This window comes from Acipenser ruthenus, chromosome 35 (assembly GCF_902713425.1).
Source record: "Acipenser ruthenus chromosome 35, fAciRut3.2 maternal haplotype, whole genome shotgun sequence".
In the NCBI taxonomy this organism is placed as follows: domain Eukaryota; kingdom Metazoa; phylum Chordata; class Actinopteri; order Acipenseriformes; family Acipenseridae; genus Acipenser; species Acipenser ruthenus.
The window spans coordinates 11,494,570-11,519,842 of NC_081223.1; the positions used below are offsets into that span (position 1 = coordinate 11,494,570).

Consider the following 25,273-nt stretch of genomic DNA (forward strand, 5'->3'; position numbering starts at 1 on the left):
GGGTTAGGGTTAGGGTTATTTCAGGTTTATGGGTTAGGGTTATTTCAGGTTTATGGGTTAGGGTTAGTTCAGGTTTATGGGTTAGGGGTTGGGGTTTGGGTTAGTTCAGGTTTATGGGTTAGGGGTTGGGGTTAGGGTTAGTTCAGGTTTCGGTGATAGGGTTAGGGTTAGGGTTAGTTCAGGTTTATGGGTTAGGGGTTGGGGTTAGGGTTAGGGTTAGTTCAGGTTTATGGGTTAGGGGTTGGGGTTAGGGTTAGTTCAGGTTTATGGGTTAGGGGTTAGGGTTAGGGTTAGGGTTATTTCAGGTTTATGGGTTAGGGTTAGTTGTTAACATTCGTGTATTGCAGAAACACGTGCTTGTAATGACGCAGTCAATCGGTGATCAGAATGCGCAGAAGGCTGTTTATCCGCTCGCGGCTCTCAATGCTGTTCTCTTTCTCGCAGCCACAGAATCTCCAGTCACTGAGATCCATTTCAAATTCAGAGTGGAAGGACAGACTCAAGTGGACAAGCAGCAGAGGATCATAGAGTACGGGGGGGGGGGGGGGGGGGGGGGCTTAGACATTTCAGCTCTTTACGTGTATGTTCTCCCAAATCATCATTCTTCACCTTCAAATAAACTGTAACGTATTGACTTTCTGTGTCATATTTACATCAAGGTACAAACCAGACTGTCTGAACCACTGTGACCAATGCATCCAGTGCCATTAACAGGTCCATGCTCCTGCTGCTGTTTAACTTTTAGTGATAAAAACTAGAAAGAAACTCTTAAGAGTATTTATACAAGTTTATATTGCATAATACAGTGCAGCAATATAGAGAAAGGGTAATAATGAACAGCAGGTCATATCAGCGTTTGTATATCTTGTTAAAAATTGTAGCTAAAGTGTTGATGGACAATACATAGGTGATATTTCCTATGAAAAAGTGTATTAGTGTTTTGTATTGTCCACATAATTTTCACCAGCATTTCAATAGAATAAAATGTGTATTCTTAAATATGTATATATATAGGATTACCCTCATCATTTTTGTTTTGAATTTGGCTTGAATGTTTTGCTTCAGTGTGTTTCTCTGTTTTTGTTTGTGTAAATAAAACTAATTGTAAATAGAGAGAAGTTGAAATGTGATTTATTGTTATATATTTTTTATTATTATTATTTTGACCAGAATTCCTAATTGTGACAAGTGATGATTTTTCTTTTCTTATTTTCTACAGATCAGATTATCGGTAACTGTGTGTAACAGTATTTGCAAGCTGCGTCTGCTGAACCGAAAGTCTTCAGACAGCTTCAAACAAAAAGCAGGACTCGCTTTATCCATTACTATGAAGTTGTATCAAATGAAAGCCTTTATTTGAGATAAAATGACCCCTGAAAACACAACTTAGGAACTTAAACACAACACACCGTTTACATACCTTTGCAGTTGAACTTTCTAATGCGTTTTATTTTTTGTAATTTCTAATACTGGACTATAATGACCAACACAACATTGTTCAAAACGGTTCATAATAGTAAATCGTTTTTTTCAAGGAATATAATACAATTTTGTCGACTTTTATGCTGCTCCACTACATCTCAGGGAAATTCACTGACAAATTGGTCATGAACTACCAGGAATGGACCAATTAACACTTATTTACTTGCTTCTAAGACGCCTGATTAAAGCACAGAGCGGTCTGACATTTTCACACACGAGTGTGTTTCTGTATCCCTGATTACTGAGCGGAGATTGAAATCATCACACCCAGAGGTTTTCATGCAGGCGGGTATATATAAAGGATATCATTGACAAATCTTGAGGTGTTGTAATAAAGTTACACCCGACTGAATTAATAAAATCAAGGATTTCTCTGAGCAGATGCCAACTTCTGCCATTGCGTTTTCCAGACAATCGCAGATTAGAGACTTGCAGCCTGCCCTTTGAGACCCAAGGCACATGCTAACCCCAAGTGGGCACGCAAACAAACAGGCAAACAGGTAAGACAGGACTTCAGATCAATTTAAAAAAAAAAGCCTCTCCATGGGAAGAGTGAGCACCTGCTCACCCACACTCCAGTTTCACCTGCCTCGGTGTAATAAGAGCAGGAGGGATTTGGTTCCCTGAACAATTGGAAGATCCGTTCATTTATCCTCCCCAGGTCACTGAGCTGGTCTCTGAGGCCTGGGTTGTCATGGCAATGGCGCTGCCTGACGGCCTTGCTGAATGACGCCTCGCCTCGGCCCAATTGTCTGTTTTCGGCGGCCGCGGGGAGAGCAGTTAAACTAAGACAGAAAGGGGTTGATATTCGGGTGAAACCAAATCCTGCGGCTCTTCGCCGGCAGGATTGTGCGTCTGTCCGTCTCTCACTCAAGGCCTGCCTCTCCTCATGTCAACACAGACATTAAATGCTTCGTTGTGTTTGCTGTTGTTGATTATGTGTCAGACTTGAGTCTTCAAACCCAGGACCCTTTGGCACTGGCATTGCTGTAGCAGCACAGACAGGACACAGTACAGCTAGGGACAAAAGTTTAGTATCACCTAGAATTTTAAGATTGAGACATAATTAAAAAAAAAAAAAGTATACTCTATATATATATATATATATATATATATATATATATATATATATATATATATATGTGTGTGTGTGTGTGTGTGTGTATATATATATATATAACATAATTTAAATATTTTATTTAATATCAGGTAATCAAAGAAACTATGAAAAGTTATTGCAAGTGTCTACCGTTTCAACTTGTGTCAGTTTTTCATTAAGTATATGGAAAACTATACAAAGCGGCGGTGTGTAATTCAACATGTTAACGTGACATTACTCAGCAGCTTTCATTCGACTGTATAAAGGAGTTAATGCTATAGGGTGATGCAACACCTTTGGCCAGAGCTGTACATGATGCATCGTAATTGAGGTCTGTGTCTTACAAGAACTACAGCTCCCAGCATGCCTGTGCACATGTGAGGGATGCTGGGAGCTGTAGTTCTACATACCTCGGCATAATACAGACCTCTGTTACGCGTCATCAATTCTCTTTTTCTTTAACTGTCCGTTTATTCTGGGGGTTTCGAATTGAACTCAAATGCCATATATATTTATTTTGTCGGAAACCGCATTCCATGTTTTTGACAAAGTGGTTTGGGATGCGGCGGGGTCGAAGGCAAATTAAAATACACAGAAACTCCTGGCTGCTGGCGGTTGGTTTTTAAATGTGGTTTACCTTTGGTGTGTTTTGAATAACAGGTGTGCGTTTGCATAGATTAATTCCCCAGTCAAACAGACAGTCTGAATTTGGTTAATGCGCGCAAGGCGCACGGAAGGGAAAGGTGTGTTGTTTGTCTTTCTTTTAACACGCTAATATTTTGTTGTTGTAATCCCCAGGACTGATATCACCAAAAAAAACAAAAAAAAAAAACAACAAAAAAAAAAAGCTTCAATTACAATGCTAGTTTATTACCCGACACGTCAATCTAAACCAGTACGAGACCGCAACGTTACCAGATGTGGTTACGTCACCCAAAGCATTCGGACCAGATACAGCCGCCTGCCCATTTACCAGAACACCCCATTGCGTCCGTAGTTTCGATTTGTTGTGCGTATGAAATCAAACCGCTGGAAGTGAAAATTGTCAAAAGAGGTATAATTAGTGACTGTCTAATTGCATTGATGACTTTAAAATTCTCACAGCCAGAGGTGTTTCCATGCCGGTCGGTATATGAAGGATAGCAATGACACATCTGGAGGTGCGACTGCATTTTTCCTCTTTATTTGTGTTTTGCCTGGCAAAAAAAAAACAACAAAAAACTTACCAGCCCCCCCCCCCCCCCCCCCCCCCCCAAAGTCTAGCTTTCAAACAGATATTACAAAACAAGCTTAACTAGGCTTAAAAAAAAAAAAAAAAAAAAAAAGTTTATTGCGGTATACAGTCTGATAGAAGCATAACAAAGAGTAACAAACCATAGCAGAACACAGCAACACTAAATTATAGACCTAATGTAATATAAAAACGCAGAGTACGTTTATCCGTTTTGATTAAAATAAATACATTTTAAAAAAAGGTTTGCATGGCGTTGTTGGACACGTCGGGTTTACTTCGCCAACGCCCTGATTTTAATATCTGCAGCCGCCATCCAATAATAACCCCCGGAGAGAAGCTCTGGTCCCACGAGGCGCAGGGGCCAGGCAGCCGTCACCATGGTTACAACAGGTGTACCGCCTCACCCCTGAAGGAAACGGGTGGCTGGTTTTAGATCAATGAAGCGAGATCTCTGAAAGAACCATACTTGTAATAAAACACGCCGTTGCTCTCAAGTCCACGCCAACTCTTTGATGTTTTACTTTTTAACTGGGGGAGTTTTGTGACATTAATTATACTGCGCCAAAAACACATCCGCTCCGCCTGTTGTTCCCGGCCAGAATGTTACCTGTTTATAAGTTCACTTATAATAACCCCCTACTGCTGCAAGTATGGCAGTTATACATGACTTTGATTTATAGAAGGACCCCGAGGTAAAAAAAACAAAAACGAACTGGACTGTTTTCTAATTTACATTCAGAATATATATATATATATATATATATATATATATATATATATATATATATATATATATATATATATATATATATATTCTCTCTGGTCTCGCATCCCGGAAATAGAGTGTAAATTCGCTTATGTTTAATGAAATGCCGTTTAAAGATATAGACAACATCCTCGTGTTTTACTAGAACCGATTTCACTGTATTTAAAGTATTATGGATGTTCTTGTTGTTACTGCATCTTGTGAAGCGCTTTGTGATGGTGCTCCACTGAAAGGCGCTATATAAAATAAAGATTGATTGATCTATTGAATAATTAATTTAAAAAAAATTCTGTGCATACGATATTAATTGAAGAATTATACCAAATATTGTTTAGAAGGAAAAAAAAATACAACGATTTGTTTTAGTTTAAATAATAATAATAATAATAATAATAATAATAATAATAATAATAATAATAATAATGTGGATCGTTGCATCAGCTTGTCATCAGAAAAGCCGCACCGGGACGGTGATCGGTCTCACCTGGAAGGACGCGGCTGATTGGCTGACGGTTGTGCGCGCACCTGATTGCCGGTTCATCGCCTTATAAAAGAGCTCAGCCGGGTCGGATGAGAGCCGTCGCTCTCTGTGTCTTAACAGCGCGTTTGCAACACCCAACAGGTGAGCAGTCAAACTTATTTAGCAGGGCTTGTATTTGAGCGCTGGACGTTTTCATGAAACGGCTATAGTCTAGCTAGTTTTTATTTTGTGTATGTGTGTGTGTGTGTATATATATATATGTGTGTGTATATATATATATATATATATATATATATATATATATATATAGCATATGTATTGTTCATAACTAAGATATCAATTGATCATATCAGCTGTAAATCATTAGTTTTTGGCAGACAGTTTGATCCAAGGCGATTTACAGGTGTTGCGTTGATAATTGTGTGAATTAGTCGTTTTAAACTTTGCCGTTAGCTGAACTTGTCTGGGGGAATTGCTATTTTCGGTGTGTCGGGTGTTAGTATCGAAGTACGAGAAATGAAATAATGAATACAGTTTTAAAATTGTTAACGTTTCATTAATGCCCTGTTTTGGGGTAGTTATTAATATCATGGTATTAAATATTCAACCTCGTATCTAGATATCCTGCTGTTAAGCACTTGCATGTATTGTCGTTAGATACCCCGATAACCTTGTGTAATGCGTAATTGATGGCGCCCTGCGGGGAGGAGAGAGAGATCCTTCAACTACCATGCATGATGCACGCTATAGGCCTACTGTATACCTATTCTTGGCAACAAATGTGTGAGATTTTATAACGGTTTACTCGGATCTAGTATTAATCCGTAATATAACTGCATTTGAAAAATGCACGTTTTTAATCCTGAAGTGATTGTCCGTGTACACCGAGACAGTTCAGCCTTCTGTTTTTTTCCCTGTCTCGGGTGCAGCAGAAACGAATATCCACTAGGAAGAGTCCTCGGGGCGTCGGATGATTTCTAGGGTGTCTCTGTCCCGCTATACACACGGAGTCATGTTTATACTCTTAACCTCCCCCGAGTCCCAGGTTTGACGTCAGCGCAGTGAAGATGGTGTCGGAACTGGAGCAAGCCATGGAGTCCCTGATCAAAGTGTTCCACACGTATTCCGGGAAGGAAGGGGACAAATACAAGCTGAGCAAAGCCGAGATGAAGAGTCTGCTGCAAGGGGAGCTGGGCTGCTTCCTCAGTGTAAGGATTTCTGTCTCCTCTAATGTTCATTCAAACGGGGGTCTCCATCCAGGGTTTGTAGGTGTCTCAAGTCATCGGTGGCTGACGATCCTGACCAATTGAACCACAAATCGCCCTGGATAAGGGCGTCTGCTAAGAAATAAATAATAATAAATAAATCGGTTGAAACGAGAACTGTATGAATCCTATAAATGCTTTTTTTTTTAACTCCATTCCGGCCCTCGAAGATCCAGTCCGTGATTTATTCCAAGCAGGTTCTGAATCAGTTGAACCTGCTTGGAGACAATTAACCAGTGTGGGACCTGGTTGGAATACAGACTTGGATTGGCTCTCAAGGACCGGAGTTCAGTACCGCTGCTTTTAGTGTTCAACTGGGTCGTTTTACAGCAGGGCTCCCCAAACCCGGTCCTGGGGGGACCCCCTGTGTGGCGGTGGGTTTTCATTCCAACTGCGCTCTCAATTACTGAATCAGACCCTGAATTGAAACGAATTTGCTTAGTTTTTTTTTTTTTTTTTTCCTCCAAGTTGCAGAGTTTTAAGTTACAAATGTTACAGCTGACTTGGTTCGGTTAGGTGTAAGATGCACTTGTCTGTGCCTCGTTTCTGATGTCTGTCTCTCCTCCTCCCGCAGGCCAGCAAGGACCCTAACGTGGTGGATCAGATCATGCGGGACCTGGATGAGAATAAAGACGGGGAAGTGGACTTCCAGGAGTACGTGGTTCTGGTGGCGTCTCTTACCGTGGCCTGTAACGAGTTCTTCGTGGAGCAGCTGAAGAAAAAATGAGACGCCGCCGTCCTGCGTGCGTAACAAGAGCTCTCAATAAAACCCTTAACCTGAACGCTTCGGCCTGTCTCCTCATTGTCGTGTTTTTATTTATTTTTAAAAGGTGTTTGTTTCGTTGTTTTAACAAATGCATGTAGGGTGAAGCCATATATATTTGCGGCCAAAATATTTGGTTAATCGCACCTATAATATTTATTTAATTCTCCAAAAATGTTGGTGACCTGTTAACACATACGAAGGGTATTTTTTTTTTTTTTTTTAAAGTGAAATTAACATTTTTTTTTTTTTTCCATGAAAGCCTCGCAAATATTTTTAGCAGGATTTGTTTTTATTTAAAAAAAAAAAAAATACAGCTTTGGTTCAGATTACTTTTTTTTTTTTTTCTGGTTAATTCAGTTTTCTTAACAATAGTTTTATAGTTAAAGTAACTGGTAGATAAAATGCCAGTTCAATTGAGGACCATGGCAATTAACATGTTACCCCGCACCTCCTGCTCTCTGCTCGTTTGTTTGCGTTCGTCGTTATGAACTCTCGACACGGGCAGTGCTGCCACCAGCTGGGGAAACAGCAGTAGTGCAGCCTGACTATTTTATTAGCAGTTCCGTATTGGCGCTGTAATTCAATTCATTTGATCCCTAAAATTACTGCGCGAAGGGAAACGTATGGCGATGGAAGGAGGCTACGTAACAACAAAGCTGGTCCTCGTGTACGTCACTACCATTAAACATATATATATATTATTTAAAAAAATACTGTTTTCTATAACCAACACCTGTGACAAATATTTGTCATTTTCACTTTTTAAAACTGCCGTGTGTGTGTATAGCTGTAATTTTAAAGTGATTGTATTCACGGAAAAATGAACTATTTACAACTTGGGGGAAAAATCCGACTCCTTGTGCCTCAAAATGCTAAACCAAAATAAGTGTCAGTAACTTTTTTTTATTGAAGAGACCTCTGGTCTTTGTTCTAAACCCTGTTCTAAATTATTTGATCGAACCAATTAAACAAACCTTCATCCAGGCGGACCCTGGAGTCGATCTCATTTCACCTGTTAAACCTCCAGGACTGACGGATTGATCGATCGATTGATTGATTGGACAGCCCTGGTCTAAATGAATGCTGGGCTACACAAAGCTTTAAAACCAGCCTCCCATCTCCCCCTAGTGGAGAACTGTGGGAACGGCCCTTCAGAACCGTATTGGTTTGAACACCCGTTCGACAGGTGATTATAAACCACCTTGCTTTCTGATAATCGTGTAGATTCACGTTAATTTCACCCGGAGAGAGAAATATTCACGATTCCGTGCGGCTGCAGGGCAGGAAGCCGCCGCTAATCCCGAGAGAGAAGAAAGACACGAGAAAGCGCAGGTAACAAGTTTATTGTAAAAAAAAAAACAAAAAAAACAGCACTTTTAGAGATATTTTTTTAGATTTCCCTTGCATTGTTTTCAATCATTCTGATTGGTTCTGGGCTCTATATGAAGCTCTAACCCTATCCTAGACTGCGCCCACAGCCTCGATGGGCTGTAAAAGATTATGAAGGAGGCTGTATTTATTATTTCACGTTTTTATCACAGATTTCCGTGAAACTTGACCCATTGCCATGTAGATCCCCTGGTGAAAATCCGCATTGTCTGAAAGCACAGTGTAAATATACACATCTCTGTATCACTTACAAATAAACACTGCGATCGTTTGCCTGTGACGCTGCGTTCAGGAACCTGGCAGCTTCCTTCCAGGTAAATGATTGAACGCACGCTGCACAGAGCTGCGCGATTTCTTTAAAACGTCTTCAACGAAAAACAGACACCAGCTGCATCAAAGATGGGAAACATATTTCTGCTCAAGATCTCGCTCTGTCCAGCATGTTGTGTAAATAACTCAAAGAGAGAAAAATGACCAGTTTTAAATGTGACAAGGCTGTTTTTATTCTGTTAATAAATGTTTAAATTGGGGAAAAAATATCTGGAAATACTTATTTTTAGACTATAAAATAAGTTGTTTTTTTTTTTTTTTAAATCCAGGAAGAATTACATTCGATTCCAACATCAGTGGCTCCCCCTGCTGGACATTTCTACCAAGTAACACACAAAGACAAACCAAACGGGGTTATTACAAGTAAAACAAAAGAGGGCTTTCCCATTCCTGGCTCCCCCCCCCCCCCCCTCCCCCCTCCCCGTTCAAAGACTTGGTACGTTCCAGGTTACACAACAAAGGTTATTATGAAAATGTTGACCAGTTGCCCTCCAGTTAGTTCAACTCCATGGAGCAGAGCAGGTTATGAAACCGTCTCCCTGTGTCCGCCATTTTGTCTCTCCCTGTCCTCTACTGTACTGCGTGATACTGACCGCGCAAGAGCCCAAACGGCCGCAGTTTCCTAACCGGCTCTGCTCTATAAAAAGGCCAGCCCCCCCGTGACCCCGCTGGTCACTAGAAGCCGTACTTGGCTTGCGTCTGTCTGCGGGTGAGCTTGTTCTCAGCCCAGGAGTTTTTCAGCTCCAGCTCTCGTTCCTTAGCCTGCAAATGAAGAGAAGAAAATCACAAACAAACCTACAACATCCTACACCCTCGTCAGCTACACAAACCTACAACATCCTACACACCCGTCAGCTACAGAACCCACACCCATGAATAACATTAATAATTAATTTAGCAGACGCTTTTATCCTACCCCTGTACCTTTCTGCCATAACAAAATCCCTCTGTGTGTGTGTGTGCGCGGGCAGCCATGGAGTGTGTGTGTGTGTGTGCAGCCATGCAGTGTGTGTGTGCGTGCAGCCATGCAGTGTGTGTGTGCGTGCAGCCATGCAGAGTGTGTGTGCGGGCAGCCATGCAGTGTGTGTGTGCGGGCAGCCATGCAGTGTGTGTGTGTGTGCAGCCATGCAGTGTGTGTGTGTGTGCAGCCATGCAGTGTGTGCGCGCGGGCAGGCAGCCATGCAGTGTGTGTGTGTGCAGGCCTGAGTGTGTGATAGATAGAGAGGTTCTTACCTGGTGTATCAGGTAAGTGATCTGGTGCTTTCGTCTCTGCTGTCCAGTCGGTTGGTCCCCTTTTTTCTGTGAGCAAAAACAGAAGTACAAACAGCCTGTGTCAGAAAGTAAACTGGACTCCGTTTCCAAATTCAAGCCCTGGGTCGGTCGGTCGGTCTGTCTGTCTGTCTCTCTCTCTCACCTTGCTGAAGGACTTGCGTTGCTCTTTCAACTCTGTGAGTCCCTTGTTCAGCCTCTCTCTCTCTCTGTGTGTCTGTCTGTGTCTGTCTGTGTCTCTCTCTCTCTCTCACCTTGCTGAAGGACTTGCGTTGCTCTTTCAACTCTATGAGTCCCTTGGTCAGCCTCTCTCTCTCTCTGTGTGTCTGTCTGTGTCTGTCTGTGTCTCTCTCTCTCTCTCACCTTGCTGAAGGACTTGCGTTGCTCTTTCTCCTCTGTGAGTCCCTTGGTCAGCCTCTCTCTCTCTCTCTCTCTCTCTCTCTCTGTGTATGTGCGTCTCTCTCTGTGTCGGTGCGTCTCTCTCTCTCTCTCTCTCTCTCTCTCTCTCTCTCTCTCTCTCTCTCACCTTGCTGAAGGACTTGCGTTGCTCTTTCTCCTCTGTGAGTCCCTTGGTTAGCCACTGCTGGCTCCCGCTGAGCTGGTCGTCTCCCTTGATCTCCAGGAACGTCACCTCTTCTTTCCCGCGGTTGCGTTTTCCCTGGAGCCGTCGGAACTGCAGAGACGAGGAGGAGGAGGAGGAGGAAGGAAGGAGGGGTGAATATTCAATTACAATGAGGAGGGGTGAATATTCAATAACAATGAGGAGGGGTGAACATTCAATTACAATGAGCAGGGGTGAATATTCAATTACAATTACACCGACAGCGCGACGGTTTGCTGAAACTGTAACCACAAAGGTATTTTGTTAAAACCGAGGTCCTATTGGAAGTGACTCTGCAGCAGCAGCAGCAGCAGTTGTTGATGATGCATAGCTCACCCTCCTAGTCTCTGGAAGTCGCTTTGGATAAATGCGTCTGCTGAATGACTCGTTATAAACAATCTTGATAACAGAAAGCGATTTTATTCTGTATTTTTTTTTTTTCCTTACCGCTTCGTCGTCGATCAGGGAGGAGGACCCAGACGCCGCTGCTTGAGGCAATGCTGGATCCGAGTCTTCAACCCCACTGCTGTAATAATCCTGTAACAGAGAGAGGCAGCGTGAGACACAACCACACATACCGCTCCAGCCAAACGCTGCGGAGAGTGAACTCCTCCTGCTTCATGAAGTCCAGTGAAAACCTGCTGAACAACGTCACGTTAACATACTGAATTACACACCGCCCGCTTTGTATAGCTTTCCCGTCTACTTCACGAAAAAGATCGTGACTTTTTTAAATCTAACATGAAACACTGAAATACGGCTTCCTTCCGGGAGACTCTTTTTTTGGCGATATCATTTTCGTAGTTTCTTTGATCACATGATGTTAAATAAAAAGATTCTAAAATGCCGTTCGTATAGTTGTTTTTTTTTTGATTGATTGTTTCGACCCCAGCTCTACCCACGATTCCCTTTGCTTCCCAACCTGGTAGTACCCCTCTTGACTGGGGTTCTGTCCTGCAGCCTCAGGATACGGAGTGTAGTACTGCTCCCCCTGCTGGTGGTTCCAGGTAGCGCACGCCGGCCCGAAATCCAACGGTGCGTCGGACTGGAAAGCGCCTGGGGGGGGCTCCGTGCCAGGGGGGGCCACGGGGTCCGGCTCAGGGAGGGGGGAGCCCTTCTCGGGCAGGGAGAAGTAGTTTTTGGGGTCTAGGTCTTCGTCGCTGCACTCCTCCTCCTCCGCATCATCCTCCTGGGCCATTTGGCGAGCCAGCTGGAGGGCGGCTGACTTGGCAGCGGCTTTGATGGCCGAGGGGGAGGAGCTAACGCTGGAAGCTGCTGCTGCTGCTGCTGTGACGGAGGCCCTGGCGGGGGCTCTGGGCTCGGGTTTGCGTTTGGTGAGTGTGTGGGGGACTAGGGGGCGATGCGTTTCCTTGACGACCATGTTTCGAGGCTGGGGCAGCAGGGAGGAAAGCCCCAATCCTGGAGCCTGTGAGGATAGAGGGGAAAAAAAAAAATAAGTCAGGCACTGACCTGGACACCCTAATTATGGTTTTATTAATAATAATTGAATGAGACCAGGCCCCCCCCCCCCCCAAAAGGTGTTCAGGCATACTAATTAGCCACCTAAAGCCATTTGAAGTGTCAGTAAGTGGTTTTAAATTTGATTTTAATTAGAGAGAGAGAGAGAGAGAGAGAGAGAGAGGGAGGGTAATGGTATTTTGTGAGTGGTTTTGTTGCTACAACAGTGTGGGTTTGAAAAGAAATCTTCACCTGGCTTTGAGCTTGTCTGGTCAACACTAAATGGCAAACCGTATCCTCTCCATAAACGACACAGTGTTATTGGACAGGGGTTAGTGTGTAAACAAAAAAGGTCGTGGATCTTATCCTGAAGGAAGGAGGGGACAGTATTTTTTGTTTTCAAACCTAATGCGCTGCCCTTGATTCACAGCAGCTCCCAGATATGCTTCAGGTTCCCCTCTGCTTGTGGATCAGGGAGGTTTTGTGTCTCATTGCTGGTGTTGGGAGCTGCATGCCCACCTTCGCCTCATCGTGTTTTAACATCATCTTCAGGTTTGAACCACACCAGCGGCGGGGAGACTAATCTGAGGAGCCCGGACACTGCTGTTAGGAGCGCTGGTTTTTGTGGCATTTCGCCGTTTGAAAATGAGGGGGCAGCTCTGACTGGCAGCCAATGCAGGGAGGCTAAGTGAACATTGAAACAGGACCAGCGGGGGTTTGAACCCCGGCTGAGGGGGTGCACGTCAACCAGGCACAATGAGCCCCTGGGTCTGGATAACACAGAGATGATCTCACCTGCGCAGTCTCCTTCTTTCGTACGGGTTCATCCTCATCGGAGTCGGACTAAAGGAAAAGGGCGAAAGATCACAGAATGAATCGTAACCTTGTGATCAAGGATCGCGCAGCACTGTTGAAGTCTCATTATTACAGCGATAACCAAACTGGGGGGGGGGGGGGGGGGGGGGGGTCAAATATAAATTACTATACTGTTTTATAAAGTAACTTGAAACAGAGAAAAAAAAATCTGCAACTGTTTAAGAGCTGAAAACAAGTAAAAATGTCTAATTAAGCAAATGAGCAGTGAAATGAAGGGTCTGGTTCAGTAACTGAGAGCTCAGTTGGGATGAAAACCAGCAGACACACACAGGGGGTCCCCCCCAGGACCAGGGTTGGAAAACCCTGAATTATATGGTATAGTTACAATTCAGCAACGGTGCCAAAGTTCAACTACAATCTCAACTACATTGTAACTGCAATTAATTACGCACTGGATCAGGAATGTGTGTTTTTTTTAAGCAGGCTGTTCTTACCTCTCCTTGGTGAATTTCAGGTACGGTGATTTTCACAGGTTCCGCCCGCTTCTTGGGTCTTGGTAAATTTAAACCTACCCCGCCGATAGGGGGCGGAAGACTCAAGCCAAAGTTGCTGTTCTTCGGGGCAGGGAACCCGAGCTTGGATTCGCCGGGGTTGTAATCCGGATCAAGCCGGGAGTCGGATTTGGGAACCGGCTGCGGAATCCAGGGTTTTTCGGAGCCATCCCTGGGCGGCGGGAGGCGAAGGCTGCCGGACTGTTTGGGGGGCGGGAGGTTAAACCCACCCAGATCTAGTCTCTGCGATTCCGAATTTGGGTTTCTAGGAGCGGGGAGGCTGGAGAAAATCCCCCCCTTTTTCGTCCACGCCAGAGATGTACTTGCATTAGTGGCATCGCCGCGATTAGGAGCATCTTCTGAATCGCTGTCGTCGCTGCTGGCGTAAGCAACTAAAGACATCGCAGGACGGTAGTTTTGTTTAGTAAATAAATAAATAAACAAATAAACTTGCCAATTATTATTGGATAAATTACAGCAACGCTCGCCAAAAATAAAAGACAAAACCGATACTTTATACCTAATTAGCAAATTGGTGTACGTATGTTTTATCTATCTTGAGAATTACCATTTTCAGTTAATTTGTTATTTAATTTGACTTACGTACTTATTTTTTTAAACTCTGTGGCAATTTAATTGCAGTTTGTTAAGTTAGTGTACCCGCGCCTTGGCTTTTTTTTTGTCATCAATTAACCAAAAGCTAACACAGTCCCCTCAACGTTGAATCAGGTGAATTTGAAATAGGAAAAAACAAACAAAAACCGCCCCCGCCCCCTTTTTTTCTTCGCGTGAGAATCGATATCTGGAGACGCCGCCACAAATCAAGACCGGGGATTCAAAACAAACCACAGGCCGCGACCACTTTTTATTCCAAAATACTACGCTATTAATCAAAATGCCGTCAGTCAGATACAACACACACCTCGCGTGTTTCCTAAATCAGACCCCTCAAAAAAAATCAACCTTAGTGTTTATTTTTTAAAGCTCAATCGTGCATTCTTTTCTGAAGTCGGGGGAGATATCCCAAGCTGTGCCGCTTTGCCTACTTGTGAATGGACCACAAACCCCACAATGCTGTGCGCACACGAAGGGAATGCGTTCTTTCGCAAAGCACTGTGGGGATTGTAGTTTTACTTGTTTTTTTTAATTCGGTGTATTAGTTCTATCCGTATTATTTCACATAACATTATATTTGAAATCTCACACCGGATCTGAAGCTCGACACATAGAAAACTGAGCCACTGCCGTGAAGGGGGAAAAAAAAAGAAAAAGAAAAGGATCATTTTTAGGCTTCAATTTCTTATTTTATATCGAGGAGTTAAAACGTTTAGACTTTTGAGGTTAACAAAACTGCAGCAAGTTATCATAACAATATAACAACATAGCCTGTCCTCAAATGAGGATTATATATATATATATATATATATATATATTGAGGCTCCCTTGAGAAAGATATGTACAACATATCGAAACGTTGGGCAGCTGGCTCTTTGAGCTATATGTTATTATTATTATTATTTATTTCTTAGCAGACGCCCTTATCCAGGGCGACTTACATTGTTACAAGATATCACATTATACATTATTTCACATTATACAGATATCACATTATTTAATTATTTTTACATACAATTCCCCATTTATACAGTTGGGGTTTTACTGGAGCAATCTAGGTAAAGTACCTTACTCAAGGGTACAGCAGCAGTGTCTCCCACCTGGGATTGAACCCACGACCCTCCGGTCAAGAGTCCAGAGCCCTAACCACTACTCCACACTGCTGCCCTAGATAGATAGATAGATAGATAGATAGATAGATAGATAGATAGATAGATAGATAGATAGATAGATAGATAGATAGATAGATAGATAGATAGATAGATAGATAGATAGATAGATAGATAGATAGATAGATAGATAGATAGATAGATAGATAGATAGATAGATAGATAGATAGATAGATAGATAGATAGATAGATAGATAGATAGATAGATAGATAGATAGATAGATAGATAGAGTGTGTGTGTGTATAAATTAATTAATTAAATTAATTAAATAAATAGATAGATAGATAGTATTTAGGTGTAATGGGTTAATCCATCCGTATCTCCGCGTTTCGCTCGCTGTGTCTGGACTAACCAGCCCGCTTTCTCATCGTGACAGAACCGGGGCTAGACAGCAATAGTCGAGTACCAGCTGCATGAGGGGGAAAGCAGTTACAATTTCAAACAAAAACAAGCAGAAAGGATAGATAGTGTGAGAGAGAGAGAGAGAGAGAGAGGGGGGGACGAGACCTCTGTAACCAGCAATTACACCAAAAAAACCAAAAAAAAATAATCACCTTTGCAAACCGCGTCGCAGCGCGCAGATTCTGGAAACTGGGAAAGCTCTGTATAATTTACTGGCTTTTATTTTGTTTTCTTACGTGTGTGTAGTAGCTTAATTTTATTTTCGAGTGAGCTTTACTTTCTGTTTTTCTCCCTCTCTCTCAAAGTTTTTTTTTTAATTTTAATTCGTTTTTAAAAACAAACTTTTTATATATTTTTTTAGTCCTTTTTTTTTTAAATATACATATAAATAACAATTGCAATGCCCAAGTCGAACAGACTACGAGAATACAAACCGGGAGATTTGGTCTTTGCAAAAATGAAAGGTTACCCGCACTGGCCAGCAAGGGTAAGCGATTAAAACACGTCTTTAATGATATAAAAGTGACTTTTTTGTGTGTTTCTCTGTAAATAAATTGCACTGTTTTAACCACATTAGTAACTGCACAGTGTTTGGGCCTATACTGCTTTTGGCGCTCGCTGTAAAGATAGCGAATCACCGGCGCCGAGCGAAGGTGTGTGTTTATATATTACTTTATTGTGAATTTTATAGATAAAAACGCTTTTGAACATGTCCAATGTAGCGTGGATTTGAATTTACTTTAACTACACTAATGTAAGTCGCCTTTCATAGTATTTTTTGGGGGGGCCTGGCCTGTATGTAGTTTTTAAAGACGTGCTAATTTCGTAAACAAAACCAAACAAATCTGTATATATATTTTCCTCCGTTTCTTAGGTCTGGAAGATTTTGGACCCGTTTTGTGTTGGGTTTAGCTTTTATACCCAAACCCCACAGCTTTTTTTAAATTGACTTTTTAATGTTATTTGATATATTTTAAGGCAACTCGCACACTTACGGATTCCAGTGTTTACATTTTCTTACAAGCTGTTATATATTAATCGTGTCGTGTGTGTGCGCCTGTGAAGATCTCGGATGCTTAAATGTTCAACCGACCGGTTACATATTATTTTATTTATTTATTTATTTATTTATTTTTGTTTATATCAAACAAAAAAAGTCGTTTGTTGTAGCGACTGCGTTTGAATTTAAATATCATTACCTCTTATCATCTTAGTCATGCAATTGGAAAAAATAAATAATTAAATGATAAAATACCGTTGTTTTAAACTTTATTTATATATATATAAAATTCCCCTAAAAACGGAAACGTACCGTTACGTCATTCGTGCCTTGTTTTGTTTACCTTTTATAATTAATAATAATAAATATAATAATATGGAGTTAGTCACTAGAATGTACGGGCAGCGGCATTTCTCGGAGTTTCTAATTAACGAAACAAATTCTGCTGCCGATTCGTGCCGAACAAAACGATTATTAGATATTGAGATCGGGTCTGAAAAATCATTCAGAGTGAGGAACCAGCTGCTTGGGTTTGTGAGGATCGCTGCTGCTTTTCTGAGACTCTGCGGAGATCAGCGATCCACACAAACCCAAGCGGCTGTTTCTTCACTCGTTTCACTGAATGGTAAATTAATCAGCCCGATCCACACCGATCACCATTAACCTATAGAGTGATTTTTAAACATTTTGCAATTGTGGCGTGCCCGTATTCAGTTCCGCTGTATTTGATTTATGGGATGCGCCGGGCACGTTTATGCTTAGGTAGTCACCAGGGCTGAAAATAAGATTCCTATTGCATAGCAGTTTCACCCATTCCAGGTTTTACTACCACCTTGATCAGCCCCAGTGTGTCTACGGTAACAAGCTCAGGTGTGTCTTATTAAACTCCTAGTAAAACCAGGAATGGACCAAACTGCTATGCAACAGGAGTAATATTTCCATCCCTGAGTATCCTGCCCCTCACCCCTAACCTGAATGTCATTTCGTATTAAATCCTTTTTAAAAGATCCTGTGTGTCGTGAGTTCTCCATTACAGGACAGTTGGAGCAACTTTTGCATTGGGGGGTCCAGCGGTTAAAGAAAGGGGTCTTGATACCAGGAGGTTCAAATCCCAGCTCAGCCACTGACTCCCTGTGTGTGTGTGTGTGTGTGTGAGACCCTGAGCAAGTCACTGAACCTCCTTGTGCTCCGTCCTTCGGATGAGACGTAAAACAAACGAGGTCCTATTGGAAGTGACTCTGCAGCAGCAGCAGCAGTTGGTGATGATGCATAGCATAGCTCACCCCTAGTCTCTAAGTCGCTGAATCATTAAACTTTTTGAAATTTAGGAGCCAGTTTTCTCAAGTCTGCTTTAGCTGCCGTCGTGCTGTGTTTGGCGGGATGTTGCAAGACCGTTTCTAACTGTCTCTAGGAAGCAGGTTGGGTACTGATAAAGAGCTGGCGGGACGCGGCACTGCCCGTCCAGCTTCCTAGATCATCGGGCACGCTTCCATGCTTCAGCGAGGGGCAGGGGGGCGTCAGACTCCAGTGATCGAGGGCCGTGGGGGGTGGGGTGTCTCCTGGTTTTCATGAAAGCTGGTAGACACTGTGGCCCCCCCTCCAGGATCTGAGTTTGACACCCCGGGGGTAGGGGGAGGGGTAAGGCGACGCAGTGAGTTAAAGCACAACTAGCCGGTAACTTTTTTGGAGCGTAGCCCAGTGGCATGTGAAATGACACGGTTGACCATAGACTCAGAGACTGGACTGCTCCCTCCCTCCCTCACCCCCCTAAGAGAAAGGGTGCTCCCTCCAGTCCAGGGCAGGCTTGAGGCACGGAGACTGAACTGCTCCCTCCCTCCCTCACCCCCCCTAAGAGAAAGGGTGCTCCCTCCAGTCCAGGGCAGGCTTGAGGCACAGAGACTGGGACCCAGTGAAGTGAGGGGGGCGGGGCAGCGGGTTCGTTACTTGGCTGATTGGCGCGGAGGGAGGGAAGTTTTGTCAGTTTAATTTTTTTTTTTTTTGTGAGGTGATTCTGTTGTTCAAACTGAGAGGTTAGCAATGCCCTGGCTGCCAGCCCAGGAACCAGAGTAGTTTGTACAGCGGAGGAGGGAAGGGAGGGAGGGAGGAGGAGGAGGAGGAGGAGGAGGAGGAGGAGGAGGAGGGAGGGAGGGAACCTCTTATCTGCAAGCCCAGTCCAGGGAGCCGAGCCAGGAGAGGAGGGCTTGTTCCTGAGATGCAAAACAACTTGCTGCTAATTACAGGGTTTAAAAAGGATTTCTTCCAAGTGCCAATTTTTTTTAAAATTTGTGGCAAAGAGTTTTGTTGCAACAATGAAATGCCAGCTGTTTAGCAGTCCACTACCAGAAATGCATTTGACTGCAACCCAGATAGAGAATTATTGTTGGGGAAGGGCTGGTTAGGGTTGGAGCACAGGGTTAGAGTTAGTTAGGGTTCGGGGGTTGTGGTTAGGGTTGGGGTTTGAGTGTTTGGGCTCATGTGCAGGAGGTTCAAATCCCGGCTCAGCCACTGACTCCCTGTGTGTGTGTGTGTGTGTGTGTGTGTGTGTGTGTGACTCTGAGCAAGTCGCTTCACCTCCTTGTGCTCCGTCCTTCGGGTGAGATGTAAAACAAACAAGCTCCTATTGGAAGTGACTCTGCAGCAGCAGTTGTTGATGATGCAGAGTTCACCCCCCTAGTCTCTGTAAGTCGCTTTGCATAAAAGCGTCTGCTAAAATGCCTCTCTAATAATAATAATAATAATAAAAGGTGCTGTTCTGGAGACTGTCCTGCTAAACCCAGTGTGTCTGTCTGTCTCTCTCTCTCCCTCTTCACAGATTGATGAGCTTCCTGAAGGTGCCGTCAAGTCCTCCTCCAATAAATATCAGGTCTTTTTCTTTGGCACTCATGAGACGTAAGTACCAGCCAGGCTTAACCCTTTAAGGCCCGAGGACTGAGTGACACCGCTGTGCGATAGGAGTCTTATTTCCATCCCCTCCTCCGAGTCCTGTATCCTTCCAGTCTTTATTTATTTATTTTCCTTTTCTTTCTTTCCCATTCCAGGGCGTTCCTGGGTCCCAAGGATCTCATCCCGTACGAGGAATGCAAGGAGAAGTTTGGGAAACCCAACAAGCGGAAAGGCTTCAGCGAGGGACTGTGGGAAATCGAGAACAATCCAGCAGTGAAGGAGTCGGGATACGAGGTATGGGGTCAAATCCAGCCGCTGTAAATGACTATATTATTATTATTATTAGTATTAGTATTATTATTATTAGTATTAATAATGAGTCTTTTAGCAGATGCTTTTATCCAGAGCGACTTACAGAGACTAGGGGGGTGAACTATGCATCATCAACAACTGCTGCTGCTGCTGCAGAGTCACTTCCAATGTTATTATTATTATTATTATTATTATTATTATTATTATTATTATTATTATTTATTTCTTAGCAGACGCCCTTATCCAGGGCGACTTACAATTGTTACAAGATATCACATTATTTTTACATACAATTACCCATTTATACAGTTGGGTTTTTACTGGAGCAATCTAGGTAAAGTACCTTGCTCAAGGGTACAGCAGCAGTGTCCCCCACCTGGGATTGAACCCACGACCCTCCGGTCAAGAGTCCAGAGCCCTAACCACTACTCCACACTGCTGCCCCATAGGAGCTCGTTTGTTTTGCGTCTCACCCGAAGGACTCGTTAGGTTTTGTTTTGTATTGAAAATGCTGCCCCTGGTAGGCGTCGCCACAGCCGGTTCAGAAGGAGGGCGCGGCGGAAGGAGGCGGGGACTCCGCAGGGGGCGGGGCTGTGAAGAAGGGCGTGGCCGAGGGCAGCAGTGATGAAGAGGGGACGCTGGTGATTGATGAGAAGAACGAGAAAGGCGGAGCCAAACGGAAAGCCGAGGATTCGCTGGAGGTATACTGAGGATATTATTATTATTATTATTATTATTATTATTTTTATGAATTTAGTCATTCAGCAGACACTTTTATCCAAAGCGACTTACAGAGACTAGGGGGGTGAACTATGCATCATCAACAACTGCTGCTGCTGCAGAGTCACTTCCAATAGGACCTCGTTTGTTTTACGTCTCATCCGAAGGACGGAGCACAAGGAGGTGAAGTGACTTGCTCAGGGTCCCACACACACACACACACACACACACACACACACACAGGGAGTCAGTGGCTGAGCTGGGATTTTAACCTCCTGGTATCAAGCCCCCCTTTTCTCTAACCCCTGGACCCCCGATCCTGAACTGTCCTAGTGTTGTGAGAAGCTTGTTATCACAGAATGCTGCTCCACTGCAAATTTGATTGGCGGCGACGTGTTTATGGGATTGATTTTTAAAAAGGGAATTGGAAATTGAAAAACAGGAATAGACCCCCAAGCCTGAATGCATGAAACATTATTCTGCAGGTTGGGAACGTCACCTGAAGGTAACAATTGGTGTAAAAACAGTTACTTTATTTTGCCAGTGTCCTAGTATGACCATGCATAAAGCATTCAAGTATACAGTAGCCTCAGTGCAGCTTGCATATTTGACATTTTATTTTCTTGCTCGGAAACAAGTTTTCTTTGAAGTAACGTCAGTCTGTTACTTTGAACGTTACAGCCCGACGCTGAGGGAACACGAAGCCAGCGCTCTGCGGCTTGGAGCTTGGTTTCAGGAGACTGTAGGTTTCAGGTCGCTGCGCGGCACACCAGGCAGGGAGACTTGGGGGGGTTTGATACAGCAAACCTCAAACTAGGTCTCCCGGGGGTCTCCTGGAACCAGCTTTCAAGCCGCTGTTCCTGGAAAAAAAAGTGGCTCTCTGTTCAACTCTGCTTTACACCTCATTACTGTAACCAATGATGAAGGCACGGGCCAAAACTATCATTGCCTTGAGTAACGAATGAACTGCAAAATGTCTATAGTTGCTGACCTACTTTTTACCCCCCAGGACTCCCCGAAACGACCCAAAGATTCGGAGGGGGGAGTGGAGGCGGGGAACAAGGTGACGGAGCCCGAAACAACCAAGGCCAATAACAGCGTGGAGGCGGAGCCTGCAGCCCCGGTGGTTCCGCCCACGACGGACTCCCCCAGTGACAAGAAGACTGCCGGCCAATCAAACGCATCTGAGGCCAAGCCCACGCCAGACGAGGTGAGGGCAGGCAGGTTTAGGACAGAGGGGATGGCATGGGCGATCCACTCCTGGTTTTACTAAGAGTTTAAAATTTTAAGACACACCTGAGCTTGTTACCTGTACGCCATGGCTGATGAAAGCTGGTAGTGAAACCTGGAATGGGTGAAACTGCTGTGCAACAGGAGCCTTTATTTCAATTTCAATTCAAGTCACGCGCTGCCGCTGTTATTTATTTAGCAGACGCCTTTATCAAAGGCGACTTACAGAGACTAGGGTGTGTGAACTATGCATCAGCTGCAGAGTCACTTACAACTACGTCTCACCCGAAAGACGGAGCACAAGGAGGTTAAGTGACTTGCTCAGGGTCACACAATGAGTCAGTGGCTGAGGTGGGATTTGAACCGGGGACCTCCTGGTTACAAGCCCTTTTCTTTAACCACTGGACCACACAGCCTCCTGTTGTGAGAAGCTCATTTTAACAGAACGTGGCTCCATTGCAATTCTGATCAGCAAGGACATGCTGGAATTAATTAAAATAGGGAATGGGAGGGATTGGAATTAGAGGATGGATTTTAAAAACAGGAACTGAACCCTCTTACGTTCTTAATTGTGATGCTCCCAACGTCTTATTTTTAGATCAAGCCCTTATCTAGCTCTCTCTCTCTCTCTCTCTCTATCTCTCTCGCAGGCTGCAACAGACAGTGCTTAAAGGGAAGATCTCCGGTCAACAGACACTCGTTTTTCTGCAGAGTCTGTGTCCTTCAGCATTCTAAAAAGTGACAGATAATTCCTCTTTCAACTGCAAAAGCCTTATTCACACCAGACGCGATACGACAAGCGATTGTGTAACACACCGAGACACACACACACTGAGACACACTGCCTCCAGGGAACAGGGTCTAGCTGGTGTGTGTGTGTGATTAATGTACTGAAAGAAGTCTACTTTTTGGGGGGGGGGTAGCTGTGTAACGGGGCTCTCGCAGCTGGTTTGAAAGGCAGGGCTGCAGCCAAAGTCGTTTTTATCGCTGGGGAAAACCGTAATCACGTCCGGTGTGAAAAGACCTTTTAGACTATCTTTAGCTTCAGCGACAGAAAACCTTTTAATAAAAATCCTTTTAAAAAAAAAAAAAAAAAAAAAAAATTCTAATTAAATCTGTTCCCGTTTTTGGCGGGGGAGAGAAAGAAATGAAATGGGTGATTTATTTTTTATTTTTTGTTTTATAGACGACATCAGATAGGAATAGGCAAAAAGAAAACAAAACATTTTGTTTTAGAGGAATATTGAAATGCTGATTTGACTTTTCTAGTGTAATTACAAGAAGGTGGTGAAAGAATATCTATAATGAAAGTTGTAAATTGATGTTACAATGCTGTGTAGCTGCTCCCCTCCCCTCAGTGTTGGTCCGCCCCTGTTATCTTCCCTGAAGCAGCAGGGGTTGGGACATTATATACCTGCGCACCAACAGTACAGAGAGACGACCTCTAGTGTGTTTCAAAGTTTACAAGTTTAAACCTTTTCTCTACTTTGTCACTAACCCAGCGCTTCCCAGCCCTGGTTTTCATTCCAACAGAGCTCTCAATCACTGAGCGAGACCCTGAATTGAACTGATCATTTGCTTAATTAGACCTTTTTAATTGTTCTCTGCTCCTGAAAGAAAAAGTTGCAGAGTTTAACTTATCAAAATGCTACAGCTGTCTTGAAATCTGCAGCTGATTAAGAGCTGAAAACAAGTGGTCTAATTAATCAAATTAGCTCAATTCAGGGTCTGGTTTAGTCAGCTGGAATGAAAACCCGCAGACACACACAGGGGGTCCCCCCCCAGGACTGGGATTGGGGAGTCCTGCTCTAACCAATCCCACCAGCCCACCTGCACTGTCCCTCAAATACAGCCGTCCAGCATTAACACACAAACAAAACTCCCAGTCCAATCGGCTTTCAGTCTGCTTTGTTTCGTGTTTATAAATCTTGACTTTTGCCCTTTCTCTTTTAAAAAAAACTTTTGAGAATCAAAAAAAAAAAAATTCAACTTAACCCCATATTTTCAACCAACCAGGTACAGAGTAATTTCTACATTTTCAATTCCAAAACTTTGTCCGAGGCCAGCGGTGTCCGATGCCTAAAGATCTGTGCGTTTTTTTGTTTTTTTTTAAGGGGACAGATCACAATGTGTGGTATCAGTTCAAACGACATCCAGTATTTTTCAAAAATGAAAAAAATAAATTAAATAAAGAAAGAAAAACCCGTCATCACAATATTCTGAAACCTTTGGTTTTTAAAATGGTTTTCCTTTTGCAAGTTTTAAAAGCCGGGAGAGAGGAAAAGGGGGTAGGGTTTGAAAATGATGTTCAGGCAGGGAAGTTATAACCCTTTACTCACGTCAAGCGGTTTGGGTCTCGGCTGCTCGGAGCGACAAAATTCAGCGTTCGCTACGGGAATAGCCTTTAACCCATTAAGTGCTACTGTCCTAATTTGAGGCTACTTTGTTATGATCACTGATTTTGTTAAGTTTGAATATAAAGCCGAGGGAACACGAAGCCACCGCTCTGAGGCTTGGAGCTTCAGGTTTCGGGAGACTGTAGGTTTCAGGGCGCTGCGCGGCACACCAGGCAGGGAGACTTGGGGGGGTTTGATACAGCAAACCTCAAACTAGGTCTCCCGGGGGGTCTCCTGGAACCAGCTTTCAAACTCCTGAGAAAGTGACTCTGTTCGGTTCAGCTTTACACTAAAGGTGTGGACCAAAACTATCAGGACTAACTGGAGTATGTCAATAGATCTCCTAGTCTCCCGGAACCTGGTTTCAAGCCACTCAGTTTGGACCACGAGATAACTTATTTTAAGATCCCCCACATTTCAGTATTTCGTTTTCTCCCACGTCCTCGATGAGCCACCGTAGTTCTCTCTCTGTTCTGGATCAGGTACTGCACTCAGTGTGGAAACAGAGCCAGAATGGGACCCACAGCTCTGCAAGTGATGGACACAGAGCAGCTGGGTGTTTGTACTGGATTTTACTGTCATCTTAAAGGGTGCATAAGGATCTTTTATTGTTTCATGTTCCCACATGTTGCTACAGCTGTTTATGTAAGGTGTGTGTGTTGTTTTAATATTTTGACCACTTTTTTAAAACTTTTAAATTGCATTCCCTGCCTCAGGATGGCTTCCCATGTACCCGCATGGACCTCTCAGAACTAAATTTCCCATCATCCTCCTGCTCGCTGGTAAATCCATCTGTTACATGTTGTAGAAACACATGGGAACATGTAACACAATACAATAAAAAGGACCTGCTGTACCCTTTAAGCTTTTCCTTACCCACCCAGGATTTTAATTCTGATTTGATCTGATGCTTCTCTTTGATTGAACAAAAAAAGGACGTATTTTTTTTTGTCTGTTTCTATTGGTTTTTTTTTTAAATTTGTTTTCATTTTTTTTCTGAAGGAAGACAGCAAGTGTAATCATTTATAGTTTCGTAGT

General features: G+C 43.4%; 3 protein-coding genes across 4 annotated transcripts; 2 read left to right on the forward strand and 1 right to left on the reverse strand.

Annotated features, from left to right (window-relative positions):
- Nucleotides 1–5,094: 5,094 nt before the first annotated feature.
- Nucleotides 5,095–7,109, forward strand: LOC117395631 (protein S100-A1). 2 transcript variants are annotated; one of them, XM_033994647.3, is made up of 3 exons: nt 5,095–5,203; nt 6,108–6,270; nt 6,902–7,109. In XM_033994647.3, exons 2-3 carry the CDS (start codon nt 6,130–6,132, stop codon nt 7,052–7,054), a joined length of 294 nt encoding a protein of 97 aa, XP_033850538.3. In that variant the 5' UTR covers nt 5,095–5,203; nt 6,108–6,129; the 3' UTR covers nt 7,055–7,109. The 2 variants fall into 2 exon arrangements, with proteins under 2 accessions (XP_033850538.3, XP_058863534.1); XM_059007551.1 differs by having other exon boundaries at nt 5,129–5,203; nt 6,102–6,270.
- Nucleotides 7,110–8,960: 1,851 nt separating this feature from the next.
- Nucleotides 8,961–14,597, reverse strand: LOC117965176 (proline-rich protein PRCC-like). The gene is made up of 7 exons (XM_059007539.1): nt 13,451–14,597; nt 12,936–12,983; nt 11,605–12,108; nt 11,130–11,219; nt 10,608–10,754; nt 10,046–10,111; nt 8,961–9,574 (listed from the first exon to the last, which is right to left on the reverse strand). The coding sequence occupies exons 1-7, from the start codon at nt 13,907–13,909 to the stop codon at nt 9,488–9,490; spliced, it is 1,401 nt and encodes a 466-aa protein (XP_058863522.1). The 5' UTR covers nt 13,910–14,597; the 3' UTR covers nt 8,961–9,487.
- A 1,001-nt stretch (nt 14,598–15,598) lies between these two features.
- Nucleotides 15,599–24,711, forward strand: LOC131705214 (hepatoma-derived growth factor-like). Its single transcript, XM_059007546.1, has 6 exons — nt 15,599–16,181; nt 19,507–19,583; nt 19,733–19,871; nt 20,414–20,590; nt 21,619–21,819; nt 22,490–24,711. The coding sequence occupies exons 1-6, from the start codon at nt 16,095–16,097 to the stop codon at nt 22,508–22,510; spliced, it is 702 nt and encodes a 233-aa protein (XP_058863529.1). The 5' UTR covers nt 15,599–16,094; the 3' UTR covers nt 22,511–24,711.
- Nucleotides 24,712–25,273: the final 562 nt, after the last annotated feature.

Excerpts from the sequence above, each read along its gene's own strand:
- LOC131705214 (XM_059007546.1), top strand. The coding sequence starts at position 16,095 with ATGCCCAAGTCGAACAGACTACGAGAATACAAACCGGGAGATTTGGTC. Across the intron at positions 16,182-19,506 it reads ACCCGCACTGGCCAGCAAGG|ATTGATGAGCTTCCTGAAGG; the intron begins GTAAGCGATTAA and ends CCCTCTTCACAG. Across the intron at positions 19,872-20,413 it reads TGAAGGAGTCGGGATACGAG|GCGTCGCCACAGCCGGTTCA; the intron begins GTATGGGGTCAA and ends TGCCCCTGGTAG.
- LOC117395631 (XM_033994647.3), top strand. The coding sequence starts at position 6,130 with ATGGTGTCGGAACTGGAGCAAGCCATGGAGTCCCTGATCAAAGTGTTC. Across the intron at positions 6,271-6,901 it reads AGCTGGGCTGCTTCCTCAGT|GCCAGCAAGGACCCTAACGT; the intron begins GTAAGGATTTCT and ends CTCCTCCCGCAG.
- LOC117965176 (XM_059007539.1), bottom strand. The coding sequence starts at position 13,909 with ATGTCTTTAGTTGCTTACGCCAGCAGCGACGACAGCGATTCAGAAGAT. Across the intron at positions 10,755-11,129 it reads CCCTGATCGACGACGAAGCG|TTCCGACGGCTCCAGGGAAA; the intron begins GTAAGGAAAAAA and ends TCGTCTCTGCAG. Across the intron at positions 10,112-10,607 it reads AACGCAAGTCCTTCAGCAAG|AAAAAAGGGGACCAACCGAC; the intron begins GTGAGAGAGAGA and ends TTTTGCTCACAG.